General features: G+C 42.9%; 1 protein-coding gene across 1 annotated transcript in view; it reads right to left on the bottom strand.

Annotated features, from left to right (window-relative positions):
* Positions 1 to 539: 539 nt before the first annotated feature.
* Positions 540 to 12,049, bottom strand: part of LOC129042114 (serine/arginine repetitive matrix protein 3-like) — a 71,493-nt gene continuing 59,983 nt past the window's right edge. Inside the window, exons 4-6 of the mRNA XM_054497684.1 lie at positions 4,220 to 4,285; positions 3,247 to 3,327; positions 540 to 801 (exon numbers count right to left, since the gene is read on the bottom strand). Coding sequence (XP_054353659.1) covers positions 3,247 to 3,327; positions 4,220 to 4,285 — 147 coding nt within the window. The 3' untranslated portion in view covers positions 540 to 801. The remainder of the gene's footprint in view (positions 802 to 3,246; positions 3,328 to 4,219; positions 4,286 to 12,049) is intronic.

Raw genomic sequence — 12,049 nt, 5'->3', positions numbered from 1 at the left:
GCTTATAGGAGGGCAATCTGGTCACAGCAATGGATAACCACTGAGGGACAGAGGGACAGAGGGCAGAGTAAGGAAGGAGGGAGCTGAGAACAGAACCATGGGTTGCAGGTCTGCATCGTCAAGGGGAGAAAACATTACCTGGAATCAAAGGTGAGAGAAGAGAGGATTTATGAGGCTACGAATGCATAGTTACCTCAAGCATAAACAAAAGAGAAATGGGGGGATGCTTTATTGTCAAAAGAAATAGTGCCCATGAAAATCCCTGCTGGGCTGGGTGCAGCAGCTCACGCCTGTAATCCCAACACTTTGGGAGGCTGAGGCAGGAGTATTGCTTGAGCCCAGGAGTTCAAGACCAGCCTGAGCAACATAGTGAGACCCTTGCCTCTAAAAAAAAAAAACAAAAGGAAAGAAAGAAAGAACGAACGAACCCTGTTGGTATTTCACTGGCTTGAGTTGTAAAGAAGAAAGGGAAGGCCAGACACACCAGAGCATGTGTAATTTAAACAAACACAACTCTTAAGTAAATTAGCTAGGAGAATAGATTGTTGCAGATTTCTTTATTGGGTTAGGAAGTACTTGTTTTCACTGAAGGCTATTCTTTTGAAGAAAAAAAGAACTTCGAGTTAAAATTTATTAGTCTCCTTTGATCTCTGTAATTAGGAGATTTGGCCCAAGCATTCATCAGTTTTTAATGAAAGTCAGTTACTTTCCATGGTTTGTTTTCTTATAACTTGAAGAACAAAGCAGTGTTTTTCATAAGATCATCAGAGGCGAGACAGGATTTTGTAAGAAAAGAGATCACTGTGGAAAAACAAAATTTGAAAAGGGAACAGATCCAGTTTGTATTGTTTTTCTTTTCCCCATCCTCAGATGCTACCAAATAACCTGAACAATACCAGCAATTGCTCTGTCCCATGAAAATTTGGATGTTTCAAAATTGCCTTCAGAAGAACAATCTACTTAATTGAAAAACTGTAGAGACAAAGTCAACCAAGTGCTTGTTAATGGATCCCAGTCTCTGAACTCATTATCCAGAACCGGTAGCCAGTAACAGTCACTTAGCTCAGGCCCAGACCAGCTGAACCGCAGAGATGCAAGTGCCGAAAAGCCCATCTCTCCCTGCTTTTCTTGTCTGCCCTCTGGAATTGGATGTCTTGCTGAGTAGCAGGCCAGGTGTCCCCATTCTTAGTGACTTGGAGGAGGCAGGAGACTTAGCAAAGCAGCAGGAATACACACACACCCCTCACCTCTGTCCTCTGCAATCCCCTGAAAAACAGGCTCATCTGCTTTAACTGGAGTCACAAACTTTTAAGTTCTAGAATGAAGTAGCAGATGTTTATGTGAAACGATCCTATTTCTCTAATATTCAGTCAGCAAGTAGTTGTCGAGATGGGGTTTACATATTGAAATCCATGGATGGGAGGATTGGCAAGAACTTTGAACAATGGGGTCAATGAGATGCTGAGGGGAAGCCTTGCCTAGGGGAAGAGAATGAGGTGATGGGGACACCAGTGGCTCCTGGCGCCTGGATGAACGGAAATCAGAGGCCTCAAGCCCATTAACCAGATCAGAAGTGGAACCAAACAAGAAAACACATGAAGGTGGAAAGAACAGAAAGGGACAAACTATTTTCTTACTGAAAATGGGAAAGTTACACACCTCCTCCTCCCAAACATGATGATGTTCTGTTTTGTTAACTCCTCCTCTTTGAGAAGGTGACTGGATACAGAAATATGGTCTAGCCTATCAATTTATGAGAAACATTTATTAATCATTCCCAGTGAAAATGTATTTGGATGTCAGCTTTAAGTGGATCCTCATGAAGAAATAAAGTCAATGAAGTCTGAAAACTTTTATCTACTTTGGAAGGATGAGGAGGGTGGATTGCTTGAGCCCAGTGGTTTGAGACCAGCCTGGGCAACATGGCAAAACCCCATCTCTACAAAAAATTAGCCAGGTGTGGTCACGCACACCTGTAGTCCCAGCTACCTGGGAGGCTGAGATGGGAGGATCACCTGAGCCCAGGAGGTCAAGGCTGCAGTGAGCCATGATCATGCCACTGCACTCCAGCCTGGGCAACAGAGTGAGACCCTGTCTCCAAACAACAACAACAAAAACAAACAAAAAAAGACAAACCTCCAAAACCCCCACCTCCAAACACTTTTATCTCCTGCCATGTGAAGCTTTAAAGTTAAAACAGAGGTTAAAAAAAAAAAAGTGCAGGGGTATGAGCACATCCAACCAGCTCCAAACCCTGGCTCCACCACTTAGTGGTATGACCTTGGATAAGTTCCTTGATGTCTCTAAACCTGTTTTCTCATCTATACAGTGGGAAAAATAATATTCCAGATCCATAATCCCTTATCAGCAATTCAGAAATCCAGTGGGCTCTGAAGAACAGGTTTTTTTTTTAAGTTTGCAGGAAATTCATTTGATGGTAAAACCTGACCTGAAAGATTATGAGACTTTATATAATATAGTTTTTATTTATCTATCCTATTAAGCATGATTATCCATATGTCGGCTGCAGAAATATCAATGTCTAATGATGGATGTCACCCCAGACCTTGCTGGGAGGTGTTATGAAAAATACAGTACATGCACAGATTTGCCCCTTAAAAACATGAACACTTCGGAATTCTGAAACATACCTGAATCTGAACGGAACCAGGTAAGGGATTGGGACCTATACCTTGGGGGCAGTTGGAAATATAGTGAGATAATGTGTGTGAAGTGCTTGTCGCAATGCCTGGCACTTTGTAAGTGCTCAGGAAATACAAACAATAATTTATTATTTTAAAGCACTCAAATGAGTGATCCTTGTCATGTTCTTTTCACTGTGGAATTTGCCCAGGAAACCGCAAACTCTGAAGCTCTGATTCCCCTTTTAGTGTCGCCCCAAGAGCCCACACTTTTGGAGGAAGAACCTCCCTGGTGAGATGCACCATGTCCCTGAGGGTGCGGTGGAGTTGTGACCCAGACCCTAAAGCCAAGGAAAAATTTCTGAACATACAACATTCAACAAGGACAAGGACAGGGAATGAAAGAAGTTCTGACGTTGGACAGACACACTTCCAAAAGTGGCATGGCTTGATGGATGAAGGCTCAACTTTGGGGCCAGAGAGACCTCGGTCCTAACTCTGTACCATCCATGGTGGTGGAAATCTCTGAGTCTCAGTTTCTTCACGTGTAAAATGGGATAATAATACTCACCTAAAACATTTGTCATGGGATAGTAATACTTACCTAAAGCACTTTGTATGGGGCCTGGTACACAGAACATGCTTGAAAGTGAAGGCAGACAGACACATGCACATTCCATGTATGCTGAGTGACACAGAAACCCGAGGTTACTACCAAACACAGTGCTGCTTTGCCCTAAATTGGCCAAAGCTCCCTCGAGGAAAGGCTAAAGCCTTAGCTTTCCTGCAAAAGCTGAGGAGGAGAAGCCAAGCAGAAGGGGCTCACTGTCTACGAAGACTTACAAACCCAAGGTGGCAGGAATGGAGCCTGGGTCCTTCTCTCTCAAGAAGGTAGGCACCCTCAGCTTGCTTTGGGGACCTCTGATTCAATAGGACAGGCAGGGCATAATGTCAGGTGGGGGATTACAAGGTGGTTTATGGATACATAGAGAGTCAATAAGGCTCATTCACACCCTGAATCCAGTTTTTGGCTGGATTACCAAGTCCCAGTTTGACTCTTACCCTTATAAAAGGAATAATGTTAAGGTGTGCTTAGGAGGAGAAGGAGTTGTTTTCTGCGATTCAAAGTGAATCCTTTCATAAGGGAGACCTTTCACCCAAATTATTACTTTGTCCTCATATGCCTGAATCCACACTTAAAACGAAAAGTCAACAGCTATTCATTCCTGAGGATGGCCTCGAGCTTACCCTAGCGAGTGCCTTGTTTTCTATAGTTGGAGACGCTGACCTACATCATCACCTTTTCTCCAGACCTGAGCCCTGGGACTTGAGAAACACCAAGTGTAAGACATCAACAACCCCCAGGTGTTCTGAAGCCCCACTCCTTTTCTCTTTCTTGACCATTGTGGCTGAATGTGAATCCCCACCTCTCCTGCCCTCCTGGGGACCTTAGGAATTCTGCTCCTCATTGCAGATGAGTCACATCAGTATCTAGAACACACGTTGCCATTGCCTGCCCCACTCTAGAACAGAGACTTCCCAGCCATCCTTCAAATGCCAGCTCTCCGTGAACTTACCCACATCTCTTCACAGCAAAATGGCTCAACAGGCAGGCCCACTCCATGGTTAGGACACCAATCATGCTGGGTAACAGAAGAAGAGGCAGAGAATGAACATGGGAGAGAGAAAAGAAATTTTAAGCCAGGTGTGGTGGCTCACACCGTAACCCAGCACTTTGAGAGGCCAAGGCGGGTGGATCACTTGAGGTCAGGATTTCAAGACCAGCCTGACCAACATGGTAAAACCCTGTCTCTACCAAAAATACAAAAAATTAGCTAAGCGTGGTGGCAGGTGCCTGTAATCCTGGCTACTCAGGAGGCTGAGGCAGGAGAATCGCTTGAACCCGGGAAGCAGAGGTTGCAGTGAGCCTAAATCATGCCACTGCACTCTAGCCTGGATGACAGAGTGAGACTCCACCTAAAAAAAAAAAAAAAAAAAAGAAAGAAATTTTAAAAATAATTTGACATTTGATTAATTGTTTAAAGCATCAAAGTATAAAACAAATATCCATGTATCCATACTGGTATCAATAAATAATTGAATAAATAAATAAATGTGGGAGAAAGGACAGCTTTTCCTTACAGAAGAATTCAAAGTAAATAAATGTATTAATAATTAAGAAAATAGGAAATCATCATTGGCCGGGTGCGGTGGCTGACGCCTGTAATCTCAACACTTTGGGAGGCTGAGGCGGGCAGATTGCCTGACCTCAGGTGCTCGAGACCAGCCTGGACAACACGGTGAAACCCCGTCTCTACTAAAATACAAATAATTAGCTGGGCATGGCGGGGTGCGCCTGTAATCCCAGCTACTTGGGAGGCTGATACAGGAGAATCACCCAAACCTGGGAGGCAGAGGTTGCAGTGAGCCAAGATGGAAAAAAAGTCAAGATTGTGAGAGATAAGGGAAGACTGAGGAACTGTCACAGGTTGGAGCTGAGTAAGGACATATGACAACAAATGCAGTGCAGAATCCTGGATTGGATATAGAAACAGGAAAAGAACATTAGTGAAAATATTAGTTAAGCCTGAACAAAGTTGGTCATCTAGTTAATAGTACTGTATGTGCATTAATTCTGAATTTTAATCATGTACTATAGTTACGCAAGATGTTAGCATTAAGGAAAGATGTGTGAAGCATTTAGGAAAACTCAATATTATTTTTACAACTTTTCTGTATGTCTGAAATTATGTCAAAATAAAATATATTTTTCTTAAAAAAATCAGGGGCCGTGCACAGTGGCTCACACCTGTAATCACAGCACTTTGGGAGGTTGAGGCAGGAGGATCAGTTAAGCTCAGGAGTTAGAGAGCAGCCTGGCCAACATGATGAAACCCCATCTCTACTAAAAATACAAAAATTAACCAGGCATGGTGGTGCATGCCTGTAATCCCAGCTACGCAGGAGGCTGAGGCAGGAGAATCGCTTGAACCTGAAGGCGGAGCTTGCAGTCAGCCAAGATTGCACCACTGCACTCCAGCCTGGACGACAGAGTGAGCTCGGTCTCTGAAAAAAAAAAAAAAAAAAGCATTGGAGTAGTGGGACCATCATGGGTTTCCCTGCATTAGTTGAATGCTTGCATCAGTTGAACGGTTTGGTATCGTTTCTATTGCGAATTCCACATTGGGGTTTGGGGGAGACAGGATGAGGCACCAGGATCATTTCAGGGCTCAGGGCCTCTGAAAGTTGCTTTGGACAAATTGACTTTGTTCCCAGAAAGTCACCAACCAGCTCTATTTCTCACCCAGGCCCATTTCATCCCTTCTTGGAGGCTGGAAGAACTCAAAAACATCTGCCACAGCATCACCAAGCCCTCTTCCAGGATGATTCTAAGGACTTGGGATCCTTAACCCCAGGATGTGGCCACACTTTATGGTGTCCATAGGGCAATCCTAGCAGGATAGACCATTCACTTTCACTTTAATTTCAGAGACAGAAGCATGCAATTCTTGCGGGGGCAGTGCCATTTCCTTAGGGTGATAATAGAACTGATTTCTCAGGTTCTAGGAATTAGATGAGCTAATACATGCTCCACATCATGGGTGAACTTTGAAGACATTATGCTGAGTGAAACTGGTCAGACACAGAAGGAAAAAGATTGTATAATTTCACGTATATGAAGTATCTCAAATAGGCAAATGTATAGCAACAGAAAGTCAGATAATGGTTACCAGAGGCTGGAGGGAGAGGGTAATGGGGAGCTATTGTTTCATGGGTAGAGCTGCAATTTGGGAAGATGAAAAAGTCCCAGAGATGGATGCTGATGATGGTTGTACAACATGTGAGCGTACTTCATGCCACTGAATTGATTCTTAAAATTCAGTGGCATTAAGTCTGGGTGCAGTGGCTCACACTTGTAATCCTAGCACTTTGGGAGGCCAAGAGAGGAGGATTGCTTGAGACCAGCAGTTTAAGACCAGCCTGGGCAAGATGGCAAGACCGCTATTTCTACAAAAAATAAAAATTAGCTGGGCACAGTGGCTCAAGCCTGTAGTCCCAGCTACTCAGGAGGCTAAGGTTGGAGGATTACTTGAGCTCAGGAGTTGGAGATTGCTGTGAACTGTGATCACACCACTGCACTCCAGCCTGAGAACTAAAGCAAGAACCCTGTTTCTAAAACAAAAAACAAAACAAACCTATGCTGGGCCACCAGGTGCAGTGGCTTACACCTGTAATCCCAATACTTTGGCAGGCCAAGGTAGGAGGACTGCTTAAGCTCAGGAGTTTGAGACCAACCTGGGCAATGTGGTGAGACCTTGTCTCTACAAAAAAAAAAAAAAAAAAAAAAAAGAAAAATTAATAATTTAGTGGCATTAAATACACTTAAAAATAGTTTAAATGGTCCATTTTATGTTATGTATATCCACCATATCACAGTTTAAAAATAAATTAAAAATAATTAGATGGGATCATAGAAAGCTCCTGTAAAACATGTGGCCCACAGTAGACACCAAATACCATTCTTTATTAAAGTTTCAGAAAATAGAACTATTATATAATTGTTTAATGTGAATTTTGGCCATGGCAGCAGCCACATATGACTTCGTACAATTAACCAAATTCATTTTTTTTTTTTTTTTTTTTTAGACAGTCTTGCTCTGTCTCCCAGGCTGGAGTTCAATGGTACAATCTCGGCTCACTGCAGCCTCAACCTCCTGGGTTCAAGAGATTCTCATGCCTCAGCCTCCCAAGTAGCTGGGATTACAGGCATGCGTACGCCACCACACCCCACTGACTTTTGTATTTTTAGTAAAGATGGGGTTTTGCCATGTTTCCCAGGCTGGTCTCAAACTCCTGGCCTCATGCGATCCGCCTGCCTTGGCCTCCCAAAGTGCTGGGATTACAGGCATGAGCCACCACACCCGGCCACTTAACCATATTCTTAACCTCACTATGGCCTGGTTTTCAACATTTATTTTTCACTCTATACAACATTAAGACTGAATGATGAATTTTTAAAAAATATTAGACTCACATGTCCTATAAAAGCCTTTCTGTTGAAATTGACACCGACTGCATGATTCTCAATGCTGCCATGAGAAAATTTGGCCATGGCTCTAGGTGTGACTTTACAAACATCCTTGCAACTATATCCTAATTCTATTGATCAAATTGTGTTTCTTTCCGGATTTGCTGAATCACTTTAACCCTCTCCCCACCTCCACTGACACTGCTGTCACCACCCCTACCACTTTCAGCGGACCACATCGGAACCACCTGGGAAGGTGATTTCATCACGTGGACACAGGGGTGGAACTTGAAAATCAGTCTTATAGCTAGTATTGTCATGACATCTTACTGCCGCTGAGCGTGTGGCCAAACTCTGCTAATTTGCTGAGACATGGCTGGCATTTCATCGCGCTCATAGCTCAGCCCTTTTTTGTGATGAGGCTCCCTGCAGTACAGTGGGACTAGCTCAGTCTCTCATTAAACGAGGCTCACATGGAGGATCCGCCAAGAGTGAAACACTGTCTTGCAAAATGCTTCTTTTTATGGTTTTCTGTGATGGAACATTGTATTGTTCCACATTTTAGCTCTGGTTTTGTAATCACTGATTATGTAACGAATTCTGATTCTGTGCCTGCAAAATTGGTCTGTGCCACTAAAGACAAAGGCGAATGCAACTACTTTAGAACACACAGAGATTGAGGCACTCTGTCTGTGCCCTCCCACCCCCTCCACCACCACGCTTGCTAATCTTATCAAAGATTGGTCTCACATTATACTACCATTTAGGGGGCAGGAGATGGGAGTGGCACAGCATAAAAACTCCTTCACTTTTGCACAAAGAATAGCGAATCCTAGGTAGTTTTGAAATGTGCGATTTTGTAAAACATCAGCTACCTCTAGTGGGGCTGACTCTGACTGCCTCAATAATCTGTAAATGCTTAAAAATCTGTGTCCTTTAAGATTAGAATTGCCAGGTAAAATACAGGACTCCCAGTTAACTTAGAATTGCAGATAAGCAGTGGATACTGTTTTTTAGTATAAGTGTATCCCAAATATTGCATAAGACATACTTATGCTAAAAAATTACTCATGGCTTATATGAAATTCACATTTAACTGGGCATCCTCTAGTTTTATTTGCTAAATCTGGCAACCCTACTTGAGATCAGACCCTTGTCACTGCCCTATCCTGCAGGCGGGTCTGTCCTTGTGGAACTCCAATAATGCATTCTGCCAAGAAACCTGGGACAGAAGGAGGCAAAGGAAGAATCTTAACCACACTTGGCTTTTTGTTCTTATCTAGCTCCAAGCATCACAGATACGCATTAAATTCATAAATCAATTAAAACCTTTCATTTGGACAGCTGAGTTTTAGTTCATTTTTATCCTGAAACCTTAGCAAGCTTGGACTCCATTGAGAGGAAGGATGTGGAAAGGAGAAAGAATGACTCAGGGATCAGCTGGGCCACTTAGCTGGCCACTCGGGTTGGTCACTCACCCCAAACTGAGTGGCCCAGCATGGCACTGTCGCCTTAGTCTCTGTGTCTCCACTTGCAAACTTAAAGGACTGGATTCAATGACTTTAAGGCTCCTTCCAGGGCTAAAAATTCTATGATTCTGCATTCAAAAGGCCTGAAACTTCCAAGGTATGCTACTGAAAATCACAATAATAGATGAAAATTTTAAAACATCAGGGATTTTTTATTTAAGCTACAAAATTTTAATAAGTTACTCACCAAATTTCCATCTGAGAAGAGTACAGATCTTGACATTCTCAGAACCTTGCTATTATATTGAATATTTTGTGCAAATTTTTTACTTAATCAGTATCCAGGTACAAGATTTGCCTGTCAGAATACTCTAAGAGAGTTTTCTGCTTGTCTGTCATTCCTGAATGACTTTGGCAAAATCCATCACTCTAAATTTAAGCTGTAACCTGGACGCAAGTTATTAGTAGCTACTCTACAATCTGTATGACCTGGGGTGAAGGATCTCGGGTATTCAATAAAAACATTCTTAATCCAGGTCCAAAAACATGCTAAGGAAAAAGGCACTTAGGGGAGCACACTGCTCATGCTTTTCAAGTGATTCAACAAACATCGATTGCTTGGGATAGCCCACACATTCCCCTGGCTTCTATATTAATGGCTTTCAAATCTCTATGTCCACATTTCATTTCTCTCCTGAGTTTCAGAACAAAATTTCCAACCCCCTACTAGAAATCTCTGTCTGGATGTCTCACAGTAAATCCAAAATAAACTTCTTATTATCTTCACCCCACAGCCGATCTGTTGGTTTCCTTTAACTTGGTTAATGGTATCATTATCTACCATCATTATTAGCACAAGCTGGAAATAGAGCAATTACCCCCACCCTGAATCAATGAGTACCAAGTCCACCCAATTCTGTCTTCTAAATGACTGTTAATCTATGTCCCCTTTATCCATTCCAAGGCCACTGCTTTAGTTCAGTCCTCTCACCTCTCACTGCAAGTAGAGACTTTCCCATCCGTCCCCACAGAGGCAGAGGGGTTTTTTCAAAATACAGCTCTGATCCTCCTCACCCCTGCTCCCAACAGCCCTCCACTGCCTGGGGAGGAAGTTCCAAACTTATATTTGGTGAACGTGGCCTTTTGATTTCTGACCACAGCGGATTACTCCAATTTCATCTCCCTCCTCAATACCCTAATAATACCCAACAACTTGCCATTTCCCCAATCCATCATCTCCTTCCAAGCCTGCCTGTACTGATCCCTTCCTGGAAATTTATCCTTTCCTACCTCATTTTCTCCAGCTGGAAAATTCCAACTCATCCTTCAAGACCTCGCTCAAGTGTCTCCATGGGCAGGCCTCCTTGACCAGGTCCCTGCCTCACTCCACCCTCGGCAGGGTTAATGACTCCTTCCCTTGGAATGCCTCAGTGCATTGTTTAAACCTTACTTGTCTCGCTAACCCTTTGCATTACCATCGTGTAGTTTTCATCTGCTTCCTCTATTAAACTATGAACACTTTGAAGATGGGGTTTTGGTTTATTGGCTTTGTATCCGTAGGAGCCAGCAAAGGGCCTGGTACAGGGCAAGTTCTCCATAAACATTTAAGGGTGGAGATACCGGGGATGGATAAATGAAATTCAAAAAGATGTGACATTTCTACATAGAAATTGTTATAAGTGCTTTATCTCATTTATTTCCTGTAAAAGAACCCTACAGAGGTTCTTATAGGAAATGGTTACTTCCATTTTGTAGATTAAGAAACAAAGAGTTTAAGTAACTTGTCCAAGTTCACATATTTAATTAACGAAAGAGCCCACACGTGGCCTTTGTTCCTCCACATTCTTTCCATTCCCAACTATGGTGGGGGAATTAACAAGCAGAGGAGAAGTCAAATGTGAGGTGGCAGTAAGGAGACACTATAAGGAGCAGGGATATTCTATAGATCGTTCATCTGTCTCTCAATGACTTGAAACTTAATAATTGAATAGTCTGTGAATCCCATCTAAATTCCAGGATTCCTCGGTTTTTTTCGGGGGCCCTTTTTTTGGCTTTTTACATTTTTGTTATTGTGAAATGTTAACTATTACAGAAAGAGTGGATAAACATATATGGATGGTTTAAGAATAATTATTAGCAGAGTGCAGTGGTGAAAACTGTAATCCCAGCTACTCGGGAGGCTGAGGCAGGAGAATCTCTTGAGCCCAGGAGGTGGAGGTTGAGGTGAGCTGAGATCATGCCACTGCACTCCAGCCTGGGCAACAAAGTGAGACTCCATAACAAAAAAAAAAAAAGAAAGAATAATTATAACCTGTGCAATGCTACCCATTTCAAGATACAGAATTGCCAGGGCCTCAGAGCCCTGTCCTCCCTGTCTGTCTTCTCAATCACTAGAGGAACCACCATCCTGACTTCTGTGATAGTCACTTCCTTGCTTTTATTTATGGCTTTGTTATAAGTAACACACACACACACACACACACACACACACCTCCCCCCCCACATATATTTAGATGCTCCTTGAGTTATAATAGGATTATGTCCAGATACACCCATCATAAATTAAAAATCTCTCTTTTTTTTTTTTTTTTTTTGAGACAGGGTCTTGCTCTGTCAGGCTGGAGTGAGTGCAGTAGCATGATTATGGCTCACTGCAGCCTCCACCACCTGGGCTCATGGGATCCTTCTTCCTCAGCCTCCTGAGTTGCTGTGACCACAGCCACACACCAGCATGCACGGCAAACTTTTAAAATTTCTTGTAGAGACGGAGTCTTGAGCTTGAATTCCTGAGCTCAAAGCAATCCCCCTGCCTCAGCCTCCCAAAGTGCTAAGATTACAGGCGTGAGCCACTGCATCCAGCCAAAACTATCATAAGTTAAAAATGCATTTATTGGGAACGATAGTAAAGG

This window comes from Pongo pygmaeus, chromosome 7 (genome assembly GCF_028885625.2).
Source record: "Pongo pygmaeus isolate AG05252 chromosome 7, NHGRI_mPonPyg2-v2.0_pri, whole genome shotgun sequence".
Taxonomy (NCBI): Eukaryota; Metazoa; Chordata; class Mammalia; order Primates; family Hominidae; genus Pongo; species Pongo pygmaeus.
The sequence above is the reverse complement of the archived record's forward strand: the minus strand, read 5'-3'. Positions and strand labels throughout refer to the sequence as shown.